The 21,922-nt window shown below is 49.4% G+C and overlaps 1 protein-coding gene across 1 annotated transcript; it reads right to left on the bottom strand.

Annotated features, from left to right (window-relative positions):
* Window positions 1-1,537: 1,537 nt before the first annotated feature.
* On the bottom strand, window positions 1,538-11,779 carry HLX (H2.0 like homeobox). Its single transcript, XM_044430181.1, has 4 exons — window positions 11,021-11,779; window positions 8,399-8,578; window positions 7,250-7,434; window positions 1,538-3,630 (listed from the first exon to the last, which is right to left on the bottom strand). The coding sequence occupies exons 1-4, from the start codon at window positions 11,571-11,573 to the stop codon at window positions 3,229-3,231; spliced, it is 1,320 nt and encodes a 439-aa protein (XP_044286116.1). The 5' UTR covers window positions 11,574-11,779; the 3' UTR covers window positions 1,538-3,228.
* Between the last annotated feature and the right edge of the window lie 10,143 nt (window positions 11,780-21,922).

The raw sequence follows: 21,922 nt of genomic DNA, 5'->3' as shown, positions 1-21,922 counted from the left end.
TCCAAATCTACAGAGGTACTGGTGAGAGATTCAATAAGCTCATCACCCAATCATCCTGCATCCCCTCATTGTTTTGCCTCTCCAGCTCCTGCTTTAGTGGGGACAGGTTATCCTTAAAAGCAGGGCAATTGGTGAGACCTGTTCCAAAATCCATACATTTCAATGCCTATCTTAGGCCAACTCAGAAACAGCCAAAACTGCAAGCATTCAGGAGCTCCAGATCTCTTCACAAGGCAGGATATTACAGAAAGACTTTTCTTTAGTGCTTGTATATTTTTAGTGATTTTTGAGGAGCCTCGATAAAGTTGTGCATTATATGGATATTGGATTTTTTCTTCAGTTATGGTTGGAAAAGATGCCTTTTTTGTGATGTGGAGAGGAAGAGCAACTGCATTAAGCAGAACATCTTGTGTTGCAACTCAAATAAGCTAAGCTCACTGAATGCAAATCTCATGGATTCCTCACATCCAGCAGATTCGAATACAACAGCAAATATTGCATCACAATTAAGAAACCACAAATCAGTAGTCTGAACTAAAAGAAGCTGAGCAACTGATTTCAACACATTGTCTTGTTAATGGCCACAACTTTTTCTGACTTGCAAATATTTCCTATAGAGCTTGGGAGGGCTGGAAAAGGAAACCAAAAATGTGGCTTCACAGATTCAAGACTCCTTTAGCAGCCCATAATAGAGACAGGGAACCTGAAGTACCTCTCACCCTGGACAATCCTGGCTAGGATGGATGGGAGATGAGATCCAACAGACTCTGGAGGGCCAAGCATTCCTACTACTGCTGCTTCAGGGACTGAACCTTGAGGACAACGTCTTCCTTCCGAAAAATGCTCCACTGGAGTCAATGGAGCGTTCTGCCTGGTTCTCTTTCTGAAGCAATACACAAGTCTCTGTTCATATGATGGGCAAGACTGCAGCTTCTGCTTCTATTGAGCTGCTGATTTTAATTCCGCAGAACAAACACACACAACCCCATTGCTACTATTCTACCCTAAATATTCTTAAAACCTTCAGCTTAATTCACAGCATTTATTCAAAATCCTGTGTCACTAAATTAGGGGATACTGAAACATTTAAGAGTTTTAAATAGTTGTTGCACTGTTCATTTATTTTTCATATATAATTACTTAGCATCTGACAGTAACTTTCTAAGATCCAGTACCTACTTGTTTGCTTTTAAATCTGATTTATACAATTCTCTGCATATACATAAGAAGGGCCCAGAAGGAACAAAGTGTATTGCTGGAAATAGAACTATGAACTTTTTCCATTGTGTTAGATTTCTGAAAGAGAACATTCAAATTCATTCTCCCTTTCCTAAACATATTTTTCTCTGAAATAAAATGCTATCTGCTTTTTGATGGTGTTAAGTCTGATATTAATACTCATGCTAAGGGTTGCCATCCTATGTTAAATTTCTAGCTCATAACTCAGATGTAATTATGTCCTTTTCAGGGGGACACCACAATCCTATGCATGTTTAGAAAGAAAAGAGTCCTGCTGGTCCCAGCATTTCCCAGCCAGCATAGCCACATCTGGAAATTTTATTCAGACTCTGAAGCCTTACAATTCTGACCAAATATAAGCATTTTATTCAAATATTTCTTCCAAGTTCACATGAAGGCACATGAAGTCCATTCCTATACACCCAGAAGTAAATCCCATGATGTGTGAATGGATTTACTGCCAGAAGATTTGCAAGCTAAAGGTGCGATCCTATCCACACCTGCTTGATAATCCCACTGAAAGCAAGACTTCCATATAAGTATGCATGGGTTCTCCCTCTGAGTTTGCTTAGAAATTATACTTAGGTTACTACGGTCCCATTCCAACCTGCCTGGAAGTAAGACCATTGAACTCAACTGGTTTTCCATCTCTGTAGACATCTATAAGGCTGCACTACACATATTTGTTTTTACTATTTGGGACCTGCCTTTCTTTAGCTTACAATGACCACATCAAATCACAAAACCAGCTGAGAATAGAATCAGAGAATAACAGAGTGGGGAGGGCACTGGGTGCAGCCCCCTGCTCAGTGCAGGTAATAGGGCCATCAGTGGATTTCATTTCTGAGTGATTTTTCCTGAGGCTTTTCATTGATTTTAATTTTATTTACATGTGGTTCTATATTACCAAATCATTATTTCTTTATTCCATTTCTATACTACCCAGTAGCTGAAGTTCTCTGGGCAGTTTACAAAAGTTTTCACGAGGATATTAAAGGAAGAGGGCAAATTCTCTACAATGTAAGATCAGTTAAAACTGACTACAGTAAAACTCCTAAAATTTCTGAAGTTTTAAGCCAAAGCCTGCCCTATCAATCATCAATCCTGACTTTCTAAGCTCAGATACTGAAAGTTGGTCCAATAGTTTCTCTCAAACTGGTCAATTTCAGAATCAGCCACCTTTTCTGGAAATGGAAGTGCCTCCTCCCCTAATAATACAGTGACCACTGCACTGGGGGGAGCGGTTAAGGACATGAATGCATCGTAGTTATCCTGACAGTCCATCCCAAGCAGGATCACACCATTTTGACTTCACACTCTAACAACAGAAATAGACATAACAAATTTAACAAACCATTTATTTACAATCTAATCTTCTTCTCCTCTCCAGTGCAGTATTTCTTGGCCAGATTATATAAAGCAACACATTCGACAAGGGGTCAGAAGGGTAGGGAGCCGGGGTGATACAACACTTCACATTGTGAACACGCAGAGGAGGAGGAGGAGAGGACACATCTGGAGCTGGAGGGGTTAGCAAAAGGATGAGGACAAGGTTTGGTTGTTTCTCTAACCTGAGGGATCTCCTTCACCAGAAGGACCCTGCAGAGAGGCTTCCCAGCGCTAGGTGCACAGACTGCCTGCGTAAGCACTACAATATGTACAGAGCCTCTCTTTGGGCCCACAAGTCTGTCCTCCTCTCACAGCACCATGAATGCCACCCACTCACCCTGGGGCGGTTCATAAAGCCGCTCTCTCCACGGTTGGGGTGCCTACTTCTGCCCCCACCTGTAACAGTGGTTGACACCCCACATCCACCGCCTGCTGCCAGGGTGTAGTTACCTCCGAACCCACCTCTCTCCACCGACAGTACAGGTCGACACCTGGCAGTTAGGGGGTTAATACTTTCCCAGTTCCCAAATGGGGAGCGAGCATCTGGAGCCGGGGCTACTGGGAGCTTTTCAGCCTGGCTGGTTCCCAGAGGACAGGCAGTCACGGAGAGTCCTGCAGGCAAAAAGAGGGCTCGGCGGACCGCAGAGACTCTCTGCCTGGGTCCAGGCCCGTGGGCACCACTGACGGGGGCTCCGAGTGAACCGCAGTTTCCGAAGAGGCCAGGTGGTGCATCCCGGGGCTGTGCCGTGGCAGGGGCTGATCAGCAGCGGCCCCTGCCTCTGTCCGTTCGGCATCGCTGCTGGGCTCCAGGTCCAAGGATTCAGCCTCGCTGCTCTCGCTCTCGCCTTCCGAGCGGCTGGGGCTGCGCTCGGCCTCGCCCTCGCCCGTCGGCACAGCACCCCCTGCCGCCTTCTCCGAGGGCTCCTTCTCCTTGTCCTTCTGTGCTTGCGCCTCCTTGGAGTGCCTCCACTTCATGCGCCGGTTCTGGAACCAGACTTTCACCTGCAAGCAATACAGAGCAAAGCCATGCAGGGCATCAGGTGAAGCTCAACCCAAGCTCTGATGGGATTGGGTTTTTCCACCCTGTACAGGATCAGAGGTAGCCTCTACAATCTGCATCCTACCCCCGCAATATAAAATGAGGAATATAAACATTCACATTTTTAAAGAGAAAAACATGGTCGTCCTCATAGGCACAACAGAGCAGAAAGAGGGAGGAAGAATCTACTTTAATATTTCAGGTGCAAATTCTGGAATTATACTGCATAGCATGCAAAATAAGTATGCTTTACATGTTGTCATCTCTTGCTACTCAGTGAACTCTCTCTGGCTGTGTACACTTAGCCAGGAGTAGCTCATTGCATTCAACAGATCATACTTCTCAGTAAGTATGCGTAGGATTCCACTGCATGTTACGTCAGATCTACCTGATGCATATAATCTGAAGGACTGCAGCCGCTCCCTCACCTCTTGTCTACAGTACAAAGCCAGTTGCAGTTAGTGCCCGTCTTCTGTAGCTGGCCGATTTCCTTGCTGCAAGGAACAGCCTCCCTCTATCTGCCCCATTTCCATTCCTCGTCCTGCCCAGCCTTTATATCTTTCTTGCTATCACAGTTTAAGAATATAATCCCGCTGTTGCTCAGATCTGGTGAGGAATGACCCACAAACTCCTTCAGCAGAAATATTTGAATGAAAGCGGGTTGAATAGAAACAGGGAACATCCAGAAAAGATGCACACCTTGGAGAGTCCAACACATATCTGGTTTCCAAACAAAAATGAATAGCAACAGGAAGTGCTTTCAGAGGAGGAAAAAAATCATTATTTTGCCCACCCTTATTTCAGTATTTCACAATAACCACTTCACTATTATTCTCTATACAATCTATAAATAGCAGATCACATACAGGCAGTTGCCTCCTAGATTTTTAACCAGAGGCTTCCAGCAAAACCAAATGAAAGCGTTCTTTAATATACTGAATAGGCTATCACAAAGCAGAGCAGCTCCTCTGAAACCAGAGAGTGTGCAAGGAGGGTGATTTTGTTTTTCCTGGTGATCCCATTAGCCCATGCATGTACCTCACTGAGGTCAGTGGGACCTACACTCAAAGGTAAATACTGCCAGGATCAGAGAATTAATAGTGTAGAGTTGTTCTAGCAATGAATGGGGAATGTTCTGCAGGGGCATGGGAGCCATGGCGCTTTGTAATTCTAGCATCGTTGGGTATCTAGACTGGAGGGAGCTCCATTGAAAAAAATATAACTGCCAGAACACAGCAGAGAGCTGCATTTTCCATGTGTGCGTGAGTAGAAAATTGCAAGGCTCAGAAAAAGAAAGACTGAGCAAGTTGGGGAGAGGTTTGCTTATTTTTTAACAAGATGGCCCTTTGATATATCTTTTCTGATTTTATAGCTATTCTGCCGTTTCCCTCACTGCAATTTTTTCGAGGGGGAGGGAGGGGGAGAGGGGGAGGGAGAGCAAAATGTAAGTTGAAAAGGAATGTGATTTCCTGATGACAGAGGGCGGTAGTCTAGGGCTGAACTTCATGCATACCTGTAACTGCCAGCAACACTGTCAACACGGATACCAAAGTTAGGCATTTTCAGTGCAACCTCACTTATTTCAATAGGAAAAATCCAGGTGGCAATTCTATACCCTTTTAGGTAGTAGTAAACCTGCTGGTTTTTTTTTTTTTTTTTTTTGAGTTGGCACATAGAGGAAGATAGCACCGTTAAACACATGAATAATGCAGCAATCGTATACATGTCATACATGTCATATATGTCTGTATGTTTACTTGGAAGTAAGTTCCAGCATGTTCAGCAGGCCATGCTTTGAGTCCAAGCCACATACCCCAATCCTGCTCAGTAGAGTCCCATGACTTCTAATATTTCATGCAATACTTTCCTATACACATTTACTCAGAACTAGCTCTCATTTGACTTCTGAACATTAATGTTGGTGGGCTTGGGGGCAAATTATTGGGGCAACCCAATCCTGGGGTGGGAGTGGGGGACAGAAAAGAAGTTAAAGCGTTGGTGCGAGTTTATTACAAGTGTATCTATGGGTGTGCATTTAGAGGGGAGACATTAAAATATGATTCCTCAAGGCTAAGCAGATGACACAAATATATAGAATACTTTTTCTTATGATGCAGTGTTACATCCAGTGCTGTCATTCTGTAAAATAGATTCTCCTGTCAGAAGAAATTCTCCCTCTCTCTCTGGGATATAATTCCTAACTGAATTATGCCGCTCATCTGTTTCTTTCCTTACACTCAGCAATAAGAAGGTATTTTGAGCCTTTTGAGATGTTGCAGGTAAGAGAAAAGCATCCTTTGGTCCAACTGCAGGGAATTAGCTACCACATCTCCAAGTGTCAAGTTTACTCCAGTAAAATGAAAGAAACAAGGCGTCTCTTCCGACTTAAAAGCAGGACTCCCTTTCCCATAAGATGTTTGAGGTACAGGAGGAGCATTTATGAAGAAAAGAATGTGCGTGTTGTTATTTTCCTCCTTTCTCCCCTTCTTCCTTCCTCCTTCCTCGCCCGCCCTCCTTTACCCGCTCTAGTTCCAGAGGTAAAATCAGCCCGCGATTCTCCGGAGCCGGCCCGGATGCTTTCGCCTCGCTGGGCTCGCCTGAGGGAGGGAGGGAGGGACGGACGGACGGGGCGGCGGAGAGCGAGGCCTGCCCGGCCCATGTCGCAGCCCCAGAGCTCCCGCCGCTTCCTCGCCTCCCGAGCTGCCTTCCCTATCGGGGCCAGCGGCCCTGATCTTCGCTTCCCCTCGCAGCCAGGCCGTTCTTTCTCGCTGGCATTTCCCCTCGCAGCCAAAACAAACACCCTCCGGGTGTAACTGACACGAATCTCGGGAGTAATTTATGGGCCCTTTCCCCTCCCCGCGCGGTTCAGCAAATTCCCGCGCTATTCACTGCACTGCTAGGCACGAAGCGCTGTGCAGCGCTCTCCTAGCGCCGCTGCCATCCTTCCCAAGGCCGGACGCGGAGGAGGGCGAGGAGGCACCCCGGGCTCGCCCTGACCCCCCACTCGCCCTGCCCTGCCCTGCCCGTCGCCCCAGCCCTCGCGCAAGCCCGCCGCCCTAAGAGGCCCCGGCACGGCCCTTGGCCCGGAAGGAACGCGGGCACGAGCGCGCGGCCTGAACTGGAAGCGCCTCGGGGCAGGGGCCTGTGCTTTTCCTTGCAGAACAAAGAGGCAGGGACGACAGTTTCTCGGGAAAGACGAAGTAGTGCAAGCCTGCAGGCCTATACGCGTTGCCCTTAAAGTAAGACCGGCTGCATTTTGGGAGGGGTTGGGATGCTCGGGAATGGGGCCCTTATTCTGGACTGGAGACCACTGATCAGGCGGGCCTAGCCCAGGCAGGCTGGCGTCCAGCAAAACAGAAGCCACAAGGCACAGGTGCGCGCCCGGCGCGTCCTCTGTTCGCTGGACCCGATTAAGGCCACTCCCGTTCTGGAAACTGCTTCAAGTCCAATTCCATGTAGTGGAGGTAGGAGTAAGAAAATCACGCTGACCAGTGGGGCCAACAGGCATGCCCACAGTCCCGCCTGCCCCCGGAAAGCTTAGCTGGCGCGGGCTACGGAGGGAACCGGCCAAGGAGCGCTTACTTGAGCGTCTGTGAGTCCTAACATGGCTGCCAGCTGCTTTCGGTCCGGCTTGGTGACGTATTTCTGGATTTCAAAGCGCTTCTCCAGCCCTTTCCTTTGCAGATTGGAGAAGACCGCTCGGGACCACGAGCGCTTCCGTTTGTAGGTCTGAGGCAGCGTGTCCTTCGTGAGCACCGCGTACGGACCTGGAGGGGCAACAGAACAACAGAACAGGCGCCCGGCGGCCGTCAGGTCGGGCAGCGGCTCGGCGGGGCTGCCTGCAACGTGGCCAGGCCCGCAGCTGGCTCAGCCCAGACCCACCGATATCCCGGGGACGGGCCTAGCAGCGCGGCCCACGTGCCCTTGCGCTGCCGCTTGCTTCCAGCGGGGCCGCCCCACCGCCCACTGCCCCATGCCATTCCTTGCAGCATTAAGGTCTCTCTTCTTTCTTTGATCGGGGTTGCTTTTTGGAGATCAGGCGTATTTCGCATGCCCCCTGTCCACCTCCCCAAAAGTTCCCACTCACCGATTCTCCCTGAAAGGTGAGTCACCTGTTAACCCTCGCCTCCCCAGAGCTCCGCTATGCCTGTGCAGTGCGGGCCACGGGCGCTTGCGTCCAATTGCAGGTATCCCAGGGAGAGAGGCCCGCTAGGTAAGGCAGAGATGGGCAACCTCCCGCGTTCTTTCTTACAAGCCCGTCCTTGGCAAGTGTCAGGGCTGCCTGTATGCCGTTTCTTCTCGCTGATACACTAACCCCACGTACACCAAAGGGGGTGAAAAATCAGCACCTCAGGGAAGTGGTAGTGGCGCCCGATCCATACTGCAATCCTAAAAACCTTTGCTTGGAAGTAAGCTCTGTTGAAGCCAAAGGCGTGGTTAGCGTCGGGCGGTGGGGAGCCTGACGAGCCCCCTCCCCCGCCTAGGCAGGTTTACTCGGAAGTAAGCCCACCGAATTCCATGCTCCTTACTCCAACTAAGGGTGCGTAGGAACACACTCCTGGAATTAAAATTCCGGCCTGCCCCTAGCTAGTGGCCTCCGGTTGTGTTCGACTACAGCTCCCATCATCCCTGGAGCAGTAGCCCGACCTATCTGGAGGGCACTGTAACAGCAGCGACACTGGCTTGACCCGTGCCAGGGCTGGGTTTAAAAGAGGGATTGGTTTGCAGTACCTGGAAAAGTGTCTTGAAACTGGTGCTGAACTGAATTCCTTGGGGCTGTGTTTAAGGGTCCCAGGACCCCGGAGCTCTCGTTAATGGGTTCTAGAGACGCGAAGAACTGGCCGGCCGGCGGCTGCAAGGCGGGGACATGAACCCCACCTTGGCGGCTGGTGCTTAATAAGGAGGTCAGATCTGCGGGCACAGGAACAAGGAGAGCGCTGTTACACGGCGAGAAGGAAGGCGCGGGCTGCTCCTGGCACGACAGAAGGCGACTGCCCGCCGGTTCCTGCCCAGGCGGCCACAGTGGAAGCACGCCTGCGGGCACCAGGACCCGGTGGGATTCAAGGGGCCGCTGCGATGCGGACGCTCTCCAGGAGCCCAGCTTCGCCCAGTGGCCTCTCCTCCCGAGGATGCACGCCTGGGATCGCAACCTTCCGCTCATTCCCGCAGCAGGCTGTTGCACAGACTACATAGCAGAGCGTTCCCATTCGTTGCAATGGGGAGGCGGCTTCCAAGCAGGCAAGACTTACTCGGGAGTCACCCTCCGGCTGAAATCTATGGGCTGGTCCTCCAGGCAAGCCTGGTCTGGCCCGGCTGTGGGGTGCGGCGCTGCGGTTTGCAATCCCCAACCCTTCTCTAGGAACGTCCCCCCTGAAATCCAGAGGTCTGCCATAGCGTAGTCACGCTTCGCCTTGCAGCCTCGGAAACAACCCGAGCGACGGAAAGAAGCGGCTCTTGGCTTCCCAAGCGGAGCCGCTCGGCCCTTGGCGATCCTTCCTTGCCCTCGCCCGCCCGGGGCGAGAGGCAGCGGGATGGCAAAAGGAAAGCCGCGAAGGAGCATCGGGGAGGCAGAGGGAACGCTGCAAACGAGCATTTTCCTCCAAGGGACCTGCTGCTGTCGGTGCAGTAAGCACACGCCTCTCCTCACCCCATCCGAAAGTTATATTTAGGCTTCGCGAGTCGTGTCGCTACCAGAAGAAGGCCGAGCGGTTCTATTTCATTAACGTGTCTTTGATGGCTGCACCCAGCATCTCTCAACCCGACGTGCTCGGGTCGCGCTCCGCAGGGGCTCGCCAAGGAACTTACGGAACAGGCGAGCTCCGAGTCTCCCTGGGAGCCAAGGATTTCCCCGAGCGCGTTCAGGGTTTAGGGCCTAGTGAGGATCGATCCAAGCAACCGGGCTAAGCGATGCGGCCGATCAGGCTCTGGTCGCCGATCACGAAGGCTGGATCACACAGATCAGCCCCGACGCCCGCAGCGACGGTCTGGCCAAGGGCGAGCGGGAGCCTCCCTAGGAAGTAACTCGTTGACGTGCTGGCCAAGAGGGGAAGGAAGCTCCCTCGGCTATGGCTAGCAATTGATCGTGCCTGGTTCCGCGCGGATATCTAGGGCTGATGTTGCCTCCACCCGGAGCCACAGGCCTGCTCGCTTGTAAGGCGGCACGGAGCGAATTAGCGCCCTTTCCTTTCCCTCGAGGCCTGACCTGGGAGATAAGCCCAAGGGCGTGTGGAGCCGCCCCATGCACGCTTACTCAGCAGTAAACCCCACTGTCGGGCCCAATGGGACTTGGTCCCAGGATTCGGGTTCGAATAAGAGGCCTGGGATGTGAAGACGATTTGGGGCACAATCCTATCCGTGTTTAGACAGAATACAGTCCTGCCAACCCCTGGCTGGGCACTGCTTGGAGAAGGACTTTTATTTCTCCGTGAGCCCGAGAAGTTCGGGTTTTCAGCGGGCGCGGGGCTCAGCTACGCCTGAATGAGTGTGTCGAAATCAACGGGACTTACTTCCAAGTAAAAATGATGCGGGGAGCGCGAAGCCGATTTCTCTTCCTCCGCGCTTTTAGGCAATCCGGTTGCTCAACTCCTCGCTGGCGCGTTGAGCAACTACCGAAGCAGCTCGGCGCTGGCCTCCTTCCTCCGCCCCAGAAGGGCTGCCTTTTAAGACTACGGGGGAATCTACGGTTCGATCAAGGTGACGAGGGAGGGAGGGCGGCGAGACGGGAGCCCTCGGCCTGCCATCTCCCGCTCCCGCCCGCCACTCTCGCGTCCTGGTTGTGGGGTGGCGTGGGGCAGATTTCCCCTCCCGTAGGTGAGCTACAGCGTACGGCTTTTCCGCCGTGCTGACTTGCTTAGATCTGACCACACTCTGAGGCACAAGCCTGCGCATGTCCAGACAGAAAGAAGCCTCTCAGCCCCCGGCGCTCTCCCGCCAGCAGGGTCGTTACCGGGAACAGGGACTTGCAGACGTTTTTCTGTCTCGACCGTGCGTACAAGAGCCGACACGAGCCCGAGCCGTCCGGCCGGAGCTTCGCGCGTCCGCGCCACTGACGCAGGGCGCCTTTGCCACTCTGACCAGAAACACGCTAGGTGAGCCTGGCCTTCCTCGACCTGGTGCTGCCCGGTGGTGCTGAACTACGACTCCACGGCGGGGGCGGTGGAGTTTATCCTCCACAGCATCTGGCACCAGATCGGGGAAGCGGGGTCAGCGCAACTGACCGATTCTGCTGCGCTGGGGTGAACGAGGCTTCCCTGCCCATCCACACGACCGCAAAGCCAAACATTAAGCAAGGGAACTCAAATTCGGAAGGCGGAAGGGGGAGGGGGTTCCAAAGGCCTCCGCGGCTTTCTCTACCTCTCAGCGTGCTGCTTTCCTTGAGTTTCGGGTCAAATTCGGCGGATAAAATTCGATCAATCCCAAATTTCAAGTCTTTGCTGCAGGGGGCGGGAGCCGAGCCAGGAGGATGGGTCTGGTGGTTCTGCCCCCTGCCAGGGGTTGATGCGCCCCCGCTCGGGCCTCCGCTGGGAGAGCGCTGACGCTGAGGATGCGGGTGGTGGTAAGTAGCCGAGAGAGGCGAGAGCCTGGCGGGGAAGGCGACTGAAGTGTCCGGGACCACCATGGGGTTAGGTCTGAGCGGGGATGCCGCCGGGTGGAATTGCGCGTGGGCATGGACGGCGCCTAAGTGGGCGGCCAGGTTGGACGATGGGCCCCCGGGCAGGCCGTCCACCACCGATGCCTCTCCTGCGGCGGCGTGTAAAATGTCCGCGATGCAGAAAGAAGGCTTCTTGAGCCCCGAGGGATCCAAGGAGAAGCAGCCGCCAGCGCCCGGGCCCGCCGGGGTACAATACGCCGCTGACCACAGGCTGAAGTTGGACGCGTAAAAGGGGGCCAACCCGGCCGTATACATCCTTACTGGTCCGACGGCCGCCCGCTCCGCTCCGCTCCGCTCTCCGCTGAACCCGCAGATGTGGCTCCTACGCCCAAAGCGGCGATCGCCCGTCCCCGCCAACCAGCCCGCCCGCAGCTAGCCAGCCAGCCGGCCGGCCGCGAATCTGGCTCCTCTGCCCCGCTAGCCAAGCCCGCGGAGATCTCAGTGCAGAAATGCCTCTTGGCCTCTCGGGCGCATCACCGGAGGCGAAACGAGGCCACGCAGCGCTCGGGCCAGCCGCTGGGAAAGACAGGCGCGTCAAACAAAATAACAACAACCAAACACACACACACAGCCACACCAGAAACACCCCTTTCTGGAAGGAGGAGGAAGAGGGGGAGAAAATGAAAAGTATCCACCCGCCCACACCGCTCGGTCCGAGCAACTTCCCAAAACTTTTTTTTAATACGGCGTACAGAGCAAACGCCTTTCCTGGCCCTTGATTGGGTGGGACGTGACCAATCGGAGCAGCGGGGGTGCGGCCAAGAAAGGGAGGAGGATCGAGCCACGAGCCGCGCCTCCGCCCTGCCAGAAAGGTTGCTGCAGTCGCCGGCCGAGCGCGCGGGATGCGATTCCGGGTCCCCGCTCGCGCCGCGCTCCAAGGAGAGGTCCTGGGGAAGGCGGACTGCGGGTCGCGGCCCTGACCCCGTGTCACTGCTCCGCTCTGTCGAAGGACGACGAAGCAGACATGCCACAGGAGGACTGTGGCGCCAGCGTCCCGTTCCCGAGCTCTCCTTTTACTACCGCTTCCGAACAGTATTGAGGAATCCGGATTCTGTTCACGTTCTCCCACCGTCCCTCCAAGGAGGAAGTGAGAGGGAGGAGACGCCTCTTTGGGTATTTAAGGGAACGGGCCTCTCCTTGCAAAAGTCACTTCCCAAAGCTTTCGGCTGCGTTCTTAAATACACTTACGTTGAAATAAGCCCCATTGAACTCACAGACACGTGTAGGGTTGCGTTGTTAGTGTATGTGTTGTGCGGCACGTTAAAGGTCCGTTGTGGCGTTTTGTCTGTCTCTCCGAAAATGGAAGGCGGCTTGGGGTTTTTGGGACCGGACTGGAAACGGCGGTGGGGCTCGAACACATGCTTGGCACGCAGAAGGTCCCGGATTCAAGCCTGGCATCTTTGGATAGGGCTAGGAGAGAGTTCTGTCTAAAATGTACCGAGCCCTTGCTGGGTGGTGAGCGGAGACAGGTCGAGTTGGGCAGACTGACTAGACTAACTCTGTGTAAAGCGAGGTTGTATGTGAGGTTATGGTAAGAAGAACGCATGGTGACTTTTTAAAAGAAGGGCTCAAATATATGGCAATGTCTTCATCTTGAAAAATAAAAATTAAAAAGGGACATTTAGCACAAATGAACTATACGATCCTAGACATGTTTAGACAAAATAGACATTCAACAACTCCAAGGGCTCCTCAGGGAACTCTGCTAACACAAGAGTTGTAGGGATTTTTTTTCTGTCTAAACATGCACCGAATGGTACCCTTATTTGCATAAGTTTCTTACACAAGAGGTGTATATATTGATGATCCAGATAAGTGTGTGATCAAAAATATACACATGAAACATGTTTATTCAACAATCCCATTGCATTTAGCTGGGCTTGCTCCCATGTACATCTGTTTAGGACCCAATTCTTTTAAAAAAAAAAAAGTCTTGTGACACATTTAAGACTTAAGCTGTCATGGGCATTGTCCTGAAAAGCTCATGCAAGAATACATTTATGAATCTTTATTATTTTTGCTGCAACCAGTCCCTTCAGAAACCTTAATAAATTATGCAATTTATTTAGGTTACCATCCATATGAAGTTGTGTGCCAGGCAGTTCAGTGGGACTTAATCAGTGCTGGGTCCTCCCATTCAAATAAGAAGAACTTTGAAAGTGCTGAGCTTTAGGTGGTCTGTGCCTTTGTTTTAGTAATACCATCCATAGCTTGTGGAATACTACAGTATAGTTACTGTAAATCTAGCCCATAAAATTAGCAAATTGTCAGGCATCAAGAAATGACTAGAGTGGTCAGAAATTCTGAATCAGGGTTTTTCCACTAATATAGAAAATACCCCAGTTTGAGGATAATTAATTTTTAAAAAAGATTTATATTACATTTCTAAAAATCAACTTTAGGTCTGCCACCCCAAATGTAGGCAAACGGATAAAGATATTCAGCATTAATCGCAGAATATGCATTAGACAGAGCCGGGGGATTGCAAGTCGCTGGACCACTTGATCATTGATCTTTTCTATAGATGAACATCTAAAGAGGCTTTGTGGAAACAGTGCTATGAATTTCAATAGAATCGAGCAGGTTCTTTTAAATAAGGTGGAAATAAGTTCATGGAACAGACTTAGCATTTCTACATTTTTAAATGGCTGAATATTGAAGAAAAACTATGAGAGTTTTGAAGAGCTTACAGGAAAGCACACACGAGGCAAAATGCAGCCAGAAATTGCATTCCTTGGCCAAGTTGTTTGCAGAGGGCCATTGATTCAGCAGGTCAGTTTAGGCTCCTGCTTTATTCTCTCACTGACACTAGTGGAATTTAAATGGCCTTAGCTATCCATGTGCTGACACTTTAAAAAAAACACTGTTGCTCTGTCAGGATGACAGGCTGACTGGCTCCAAAGCACCAGTAACCTTGATTTTGCAGCATTCCAGTATCTCAGGGCAGTCACTACTGTACTTTAGATATCCATCCGGCAAAAAGGCATAATTTGTGTTCCTGGATTTCCTCCTTGTCGCTGGCATACGATCAGGTAATATCCAAGGTTAGTTCTATTTTAAGACCAGTTGAAATTAGTGGGAATTACATTAGTCATGCATTTTGTCATAACGAACTTACGTCCCATTAATTTTAATGGGTCTACTCTAAGTAGAACTAACATTAAATACAGCCTTTTGACTTATTTAAAATTACTTTTAGGCCCACTTCAAGGGTAAAAAAAGCCCCTCTCAAGGTAGCTACAGCATTTAAAAATGAATACAAAAATATACAAACTATAAATAGATCAACAATAAAATACTTATGAAAACAAATATTATTTTGAATGTGATGGAACTTAGCCGACTCGAACTCTCATGTGCCATTTGTCTGTGCAACTGGATTTTTCTAGTACATAAAACGGATCCATACATACATCTATGCTTCTCTAAGAGTTACTTCAAAGTAAAGCTGCATTGGATTGGCCTGCATGTGTGTTTATGTGTGTGTTTTCCTTCTTATTAGCAAGAATCAGGATGACACAAAATTTAATGCAGAGGACACAATATGTTGTGCACAATAATGAATACTTTTCATTTTTTCCAAGATACGTATTTTGCATCACACCAACCAGAAGAGAAAGTTTGCTTGTAGTTTTTCAAAAGCTATTAATCACTGCCTGAAGCTGCTGCTGCTGTGTCTTACTTCTGATCAAATGTAATTGCAGTTACCTGTTAATTGATTATAGACACTGTCAATCTGAAATTCACAGTGCATGGGCACTTGGAGGGTATAATTTATGAGGGGGAGAGAGGGGGGGAAGGGAACAAACATCTAGTCAGTCTTGAAGACCACTTTATTGTGGAGTGACTTGGCCTCCAGCCCCATTTGGTGCCTCAATCCTAAACACATCTCAACTTCGAAGGACCACCTCCGTTTCCATGAAAGTGTATTTAGGATTGTGGCCCGGACTAATTTATCCAAGGCTATTCCGTTCATGGGTGAGAGAAAAGCATATTTGTTCTCTTCATTAAAAACATATTATTCATCAAGATGTATGTAGGAAAACTTATAAAGCCCCGAAATACAAATTATTAGAGAATAGATGTCAGACAAATCAACCGTATCCAAAATCCCGTTAAAATGAAATAGCAATTCTAAATATAAATTCCTGTGGATCAGTGGACTTTACTTCCAAGAATATTTGTTTAGGTTTGAATGAGTTCATGTTGGATTAGCAACCCAGTCCTAAGTAGATTTATTTGGAAATAAATACCACTATAGCCCATTGGAAATACTTCATGTTTATGATCCAGACTGCTAAAGCCTAGGGAAATGATCCAGCCAAGTTATGCTCATTGGCAGTTCAGCATGAAGGCTCAGCTGCTTCCTGCTGCAATCTAAAGTGATTTAGGGTGCAATGCCCTTACACAGAAGAAGTCCCATTAGGTTTAAGTTTAATGGGGCTTCTGCATAAACATGAATAGAATAGTATCAGTAAGTTGCAGACCTATACACATAAAGTGCTATGGTATACCCACTTAGGATTTACTTGTGAGTATGCAAACATAGGACCACTTGGATCACACCTTGAGAATTGTAGCCATACTAGAAACTGAGTTGTGCTAGTTCAGTCCTCCATGATTGTCACAGGAATATTTGCTATTAAATTCAATGGGATGTACATTATTTTCAAAACGTCACTGAAGGGGGTTGGGTAGATTTCAAATAATGAAACAAAACCTATTTTCAGACCAGTTTATGAGATGAAAAGACAGAGTCAAACCAGTTTTGGGAGTGGGGGGTTGCCCCAGATGTATGTTACCACCAACAGCATGTTTCAGAGAAATGCCACTTCCCAGAGTGCAGAGAGAGGCACAGCAAATCGATTCTAAATCTATTTAGGTTAGAATTATGATTTATAATGAGGATTTGCTTCCAGGTAAATGTTTTTGGATCAGGATACAAAGTTCCAGGTTTCAACAGAACTGAGAGCAATTTAAAGCCAAGAGCTTTTGGACCTTCAATTAGTTTGTCAGTGATTCATCTCTTTTGTGTGGACTGATACTATTGTTTTGTCTAGAAGGAGTAAAACCACCCAAACAGTGAAATTAAGCTCCTTCTGAAAAATCACCAAGGGGAGGTCTACAATAAAATTGCATTTTTGATTTGGCTCCCACATTTTAGTTGGAAAACTCCCTTCAATCCAAAAATGGGCCTCTCACCTCCTGGCTTTTGGCAAGCCCTTTAAAATGAAAATTTTAAAAACCCCTTTGTCCTCCTTTAATCACCTCCATGCTCCAAAGGAAACCGATCTGCAACTGAACCCATTCTGTTCTGTATACATTGGATAAGGAGAAGGAGCAGGCAAGGGACATATTTTGGATAAAGGACCGGAAAGATGCAGAGAAAGAAATGCACAATCAGCTTTTAAATGTCTAAGGATATCTAAAAATAACCCTCTAGGAAATACTCTCCCAAATATGTTTTAGTAAAGAGTTTGACCTAAGCGTGGGCCTCCTCAGGCCTAATGGTACAGGCTTGTAGTGCTGCAAAGGGTGGTTCCTAGTGGGTTGAGAAATATCTGTTGTTTTTAAAAGACTTCATCACACCCACCCAATATACTGTTTCTATGCAGGGCGACTTTCACCCAGAGGCTAATAGGAAAGGAAGCACTGTTGTCTTCTTCACAGGGCACACAGTTTAACTTGTAGAGTTCATTGCCTTGGGTTATGCTGATCACTGCTAGCTTCAGTGATTAGTAAAGCATAGTTGTAATAATGATAATGATAATAATAAATTATCTTTGTTTTTATTAGATTTATATCCTGCTTTTTTCTTGTAACAAACTCAGAATGGTTTACATCATTCTCCTGCTGTTCTCAAGCTTATCCCCACAACAACAACCATACCCTGTGAGGCAGGTTGGGCTGAGAGTATGTGACTGGCCCAAAGTCATGCAGTTGGCTTCATGGCTGAGCAAGGACTCAAATCCAGATCACTTAAGTCCCAGTCCCACATTGTTAACCATTACACCACACTACAGAACCACCAATATAAACCAATTTAGGTGAGTGTATCCACCCACAGTTGCCAGGTATGATAGCTAAATAGAGCTTCCATAGACAGTAGCAGTGTCCCTGTGGATCTCTGATACTGAAAAGCAACAACAGGTGCTCAGCACTTTTCAGGTCAATTTGTAAGAATCCCAACTGTACAGTGTTGAAACTGAAGGCCGGACTAGAGTGCAATTCTATTTATCTATATCAAGTTGGCAATGCACCCCAGATATCTGAGGGGCTTATTCCCAGGGAAGTGTGCATGGAATGGCTCACGTGAGTCCCTTCCAACCTGATGGTCCTTTTCCAACTATTTAAAATTCATCTCCTTGGACCAAGACCACTAGGTTCTGCTCAGTAGACATACCTGCAGCCTGATGCCAGGCATGCTTCTCAGAAGTAAAAAAAGAAGTCCACTAAATTTAAGAGGACAAATATGTGTAGAATTTCCAGTGGTGTAAGCAGTGACCACTGGTGCCCATTAGGGCTGGTGGGGCAAATGGTAGGTCAGGTCATGGGAGGGGTAGACAAGAATCGAGTTTGTGGAAGCAGGGCCAGCCTGTGGCAGCAGCCACTGCAAGAAAAGGTTTTGTGGCACCTGAAGGACTATCAGAAATCATCAGGTGGTTTTTAAGATATACAGAATTGCAGCCTTGACGGCCATTTCTCCTGGGCTTACTCTTCCATCCTTGGTCAGTGTGTGTGTTTATGCAAAGCTTCATTCAATCGACACCTGCAACTGGTTTAACTCGAACCAGGATGGTGCAGTGTTGGACTAGATTCACTGGGAGCCGGATTCAAGTCTCCACTCCCTCACAAAGCCCACTGGGCAACCTCAGGCCAGCCACTGACTTTCAGCCTAACATGCCTTACAGAATTGTGAGGAGAAATACTGGTGCAGAACTATGATGAGCTGCTTGGATAAAAGACGGATGTAAATATAGTAAATTTATACACTCTCTGTTTTGCAGTTGAGAATCACTGCTGAGATATAAACTTTCATGGCGAGAAAACAACCCTTTCTAATCACACCTTGGCATTTAGTACAGAAAAAGGAAGACAATTGCCTTGGGAGTGGGGTGGGGGGAGGGGGTCTGGTCAGCAGGATCACCCCCCCCCCCAAAATCCCTATGAAAACTTCCCCTTAGATTTTTTTTTTTTCCCCTTCCACCAACCACAAAGATGACAACCAAGCATTGGTGAGAGTTTATGCTAGGTGATCTGAGAGCCATCTTTCTTTCAACTTTAGGCATGATCAAATGACCATGAGGGGAATAAACACACAAGTGATCTTTGGAGCTGTACTTTTTTGCCTTTTTCTTCCCCCCTCCCCACCACGGCTTCCTGAAATGAATGGGAACTGCCCTTCCACAAGAATATCTCAGCAAGAGTCCAGGCACTGCAGAACAGCAGAGTAACTTCTCACTCGTTTCTCTGAGTGTAACATGGAACAGGAATACATCCAGGCTGGTTGTGCTCCAGCTGCCCTACCAGGGCCTGTAGGAATTTTCTGGGACTGTCACTCTCTGATGAGGAATTGCTCAGCATTATTTCAGTAACTGCTGATTCCTCAAATAATTACCCTTATAAATATCTCATTTTCCTGTGCCAAAAAAAACACTCAGTTTGCCCTGCTGGATCAGACCAAAGATCCACCTAATCCAGCTTTTCTTGTTTCTTACAGTGGTCAACCAGATGTTTCTCTAGGAAGTTCACAAGAAGGCCATGAAGATTCCCCGCATCTGGCATTCACAGTCTGATTGAGAAGATATTGTTTAGTTCTCATGACTAACAGCTGCCTGAAGACCAAACCTCCTCAAGTTTTTGGTACTGCCATTTTGCACGTGACATGTTTGTATATGCTCATTTAAGCATTACACACATCCATTTAAGCATTACACACATCCATTCGGTTTTTCCCAATACAGGGTCCCTAGATAGTGTTTGACCAAGTTAGTGTTTGACTATATCCATATTTACAGAAAAAAGTTAAAAAGCCTACATCTCCTGGCATGTTTTGGTCTATACATGCAAAATATTGTACCCTAAGTGTGGATGGAAAGTTGCAGCCCAGAAGCTGAGGACATCAAGTCTCAGATGCTCCTGCCACCATGGCCAATGGTCAGGAATGCTTTATGCGGTACTCGAGAGATGCTTTGGACCATCTGATCATGCCCAGAGTTGAGGGAAGGGGGGTTCTCAGGATGTATGCTGCAGCCTCTCACCAAAGGCTGGTTGACATCATTGTAGGGGAAGGAGAAGGAGAAGGACATATCTATGGGAAGGTTTCCATGATTCCCTTTGATAACCTGCTGACCAGAAGATGAATGCCCCCCCCCCCAGTAAATGCGAAGGTGTGATCAGAATGGTTTCTTTTCTGCTATGATCATTTAGATCCTAGCAGTGATTCACAAGCTCCCGTCGCCCCAGCTGGTATGGCCAGGGATTGTGGGAACTGTAATCCAAACATCTGGTGGGAACCCTGGTGTACGGAAGTGCCAAAGAGCAGGTCCATCGCGCGAAGAGCTCCCTTGGCCCCAAGCCATGGCCCCTGCTCGGTGCCCCTGGCGGCATCCTCTCCCGGCGCGGCCAGGGTGACCTGGCCAAGGGAACCCCGAGCAGCGATCACTGGCTGCAGTCCTCTCCTCCTCGACCTGGGCGCAAGCCCCACTGAGCTCCAGGGCTTCGTTCTAACGTGCAGCTGGGCACGTTCTGTGCGCTTGGGAATACGAGCCTTCATCTTTGCGCCGCATTCCTTTAGACAAATCGCGGGAGCGGCCGCTGCGCCGGATTCTTGCGCCGTGGCAAACAGTGCGCAGAACAAGCCCTTCCTTCCGAGTAAGCGCGGCTCTCCCCGCGGCGCACGGCGCAACCGGCAGTCGTCTGGTTGCTCTCGCCGAGGAGGAGGAGAAGAAAGTACAAGCAGGAAGCCGAGTGCCTTGCCGAAGCTCGGGTCACCTCCTGTTTTCGCTGGGCTCCTCCGAGTCGGCCTAAATGAGCGGATGTGCCTGCGAGATTGGTGGCCCAAAATAGAAGCGGCTCCAGTATTTTAGGATCCAGCAGAAATCCTTATTTCTTCCGGAGGGAGAAAGAAAGAGAAGGGAGGGGGCGGGAAAAAAACTTTTATAATGAGCCGGAGCACTTCCCTTTTCAATATTTGTGCAACTTTATCTCGACCAGCAAGTTGCTGGGGTGACGCAAATCCGCCCCTGTGTGTATTGCCGCGCCGAAAATAAACGCAAGGAAATCAATTCCCTTCTAGCAATGCAAACATAAATATACAGCTGCGACTTTCCCCTTTAATCTTGCCATCCGGGGGACGTCGCCGAAAGCTCCAAATGAACTCGGAGGGGAACTTCGCCTCGCCAGGCCGATGCGGCCGATGCAAGGAGGCCCCGGGAGAGGCTGCGGAGGGCCGAGACACGCAGCCCTTCCGCGCCAAACAGCAACGCCGCCCACCCCGCCCCGTCCCAGGCTTCTGTATCACGCCTCCCAGGGCCCGGGGCCCTCCGCATGCGCCGGACTACAACTCCAATTATTCCCAGCCAGCACGGTCGCTGGTCGGGGTTATGGGGGTCGTAGTCCAAGCGATCTGGGCGGCAACCCAGGTGCCTACACCTGGTCCATGTGGTAGGATTGGCCGATATAACTCTCCCCGATAGATCATGCCCCAACGGCTAGAGAGAGCCAGCCTCACTTTTTGCAACCCGCTTTTTGAGACGTGGGCAGCTCCTACCGTTCGCCTTTGCTTCCCGACACGTCCATGGTAAAATTAATAGGATTTTCTTCCGTCCTGAAGCAACGCGGCTCAGGAGCAGGGTAGCCAGCTGCCCCTCAGCCCGTGTACGGTTCATTTGCGTTGCCAATTTGCTGTAATATCCACGAGCGTGCACGGAGAAGAAAATGCTCTGGCGGAACGAATGGCATCAAGTCACAAACTCCTAGGATTTCCAAGGGTCTGGGGCACCGCTACCGCGGGACCCACCACGAGGTGGCTGAGGGCGCTGGGTCATGCGCGCTCCGCAGCATCTTTTCCCACGCTTCTTCTGTTCATTTTGCCCCTGCCCAGAACCCGGACGCACAAAGCCGAGAGCGCCACCGCCCTCTCCCCATCATACGTGCCTTCATTATTACAGGTATTTAAGTACAATTCAATGCCCCCCTTCCTGTTTGCAACTCAGGATTTGTTTTATTTTTATTTGCTTTCTCCCGCTGGTTGAATCTCCTGCTTATTCCGCGGCAAAAACACGTGCATGGATATGGCATTTTCGCTAGCACCGGGATGTATGTTAACGTTTAGTGTTTTTTATTGCATTTATTTAATATGTGTTCCGCATGATGTTTGCTGACTTCCAGGAAACGAGCTTTAGGGCAGTTAGCCCGTACATACATACCTCTGAATAATTTCCTATACGAATGGCAGCGTCAAGCCGAAAAATGTTTAATCCAGCTAGCTAGCACGCCTCTTCCTACGCCTCACAGCGCTCCTTTCATGTCGCTCAGCCTTTTGCATGCACCCGAAATCGGATTCACTCCCACACGGGACTGTGGGCTTGCCGTGAAGTTCT

Source organism: Varanus komodoensis, unplaced genomic scaffold (assembly GCF_004798865.1).
Source record: "Varanus komodoensis strain SLA01 unplaced genomic scaffold, ASM479886v1 scaffold1, whole genome shotgun sequence".
Lineage (NCBI taxonomy): Eukaryota > Metazoa > Chordata > Lepidosauria > Squamata > Varanidae > Varanus > Varanus komodoensis.
The sequence above is the reverse complement of the archived record's forward strand: the minus strand, read 5'-3'. Positions and strand labels throughout refer to the sequence as shown.

Excerpts from the sequence above, each read along its gene's own strand:
- HLX (XM_044430181.1), bottom strand. The coding sequence starts at position 11,573 with ATGTATACGGCCGGGTTGGCCCCCTTTTACGCGTCCAACTTCAGCCTG. Across the intron at positions 7,435-8,398 it reads GTTTCAAGACACTTTTCCAG|GTCCGTACGCGGTGCTCACG; the intron begins GTACTGCAAACC and ends TTGCCCCTCCAG. Across the intron at positions 3,631-7,249 it reads TAGGACTCACAGACGCTCAA|GTGAAAGTCTGGTTCCAGAA; the intron begins GTAAGCGCTCCT and ends TATTGCTTGCAG.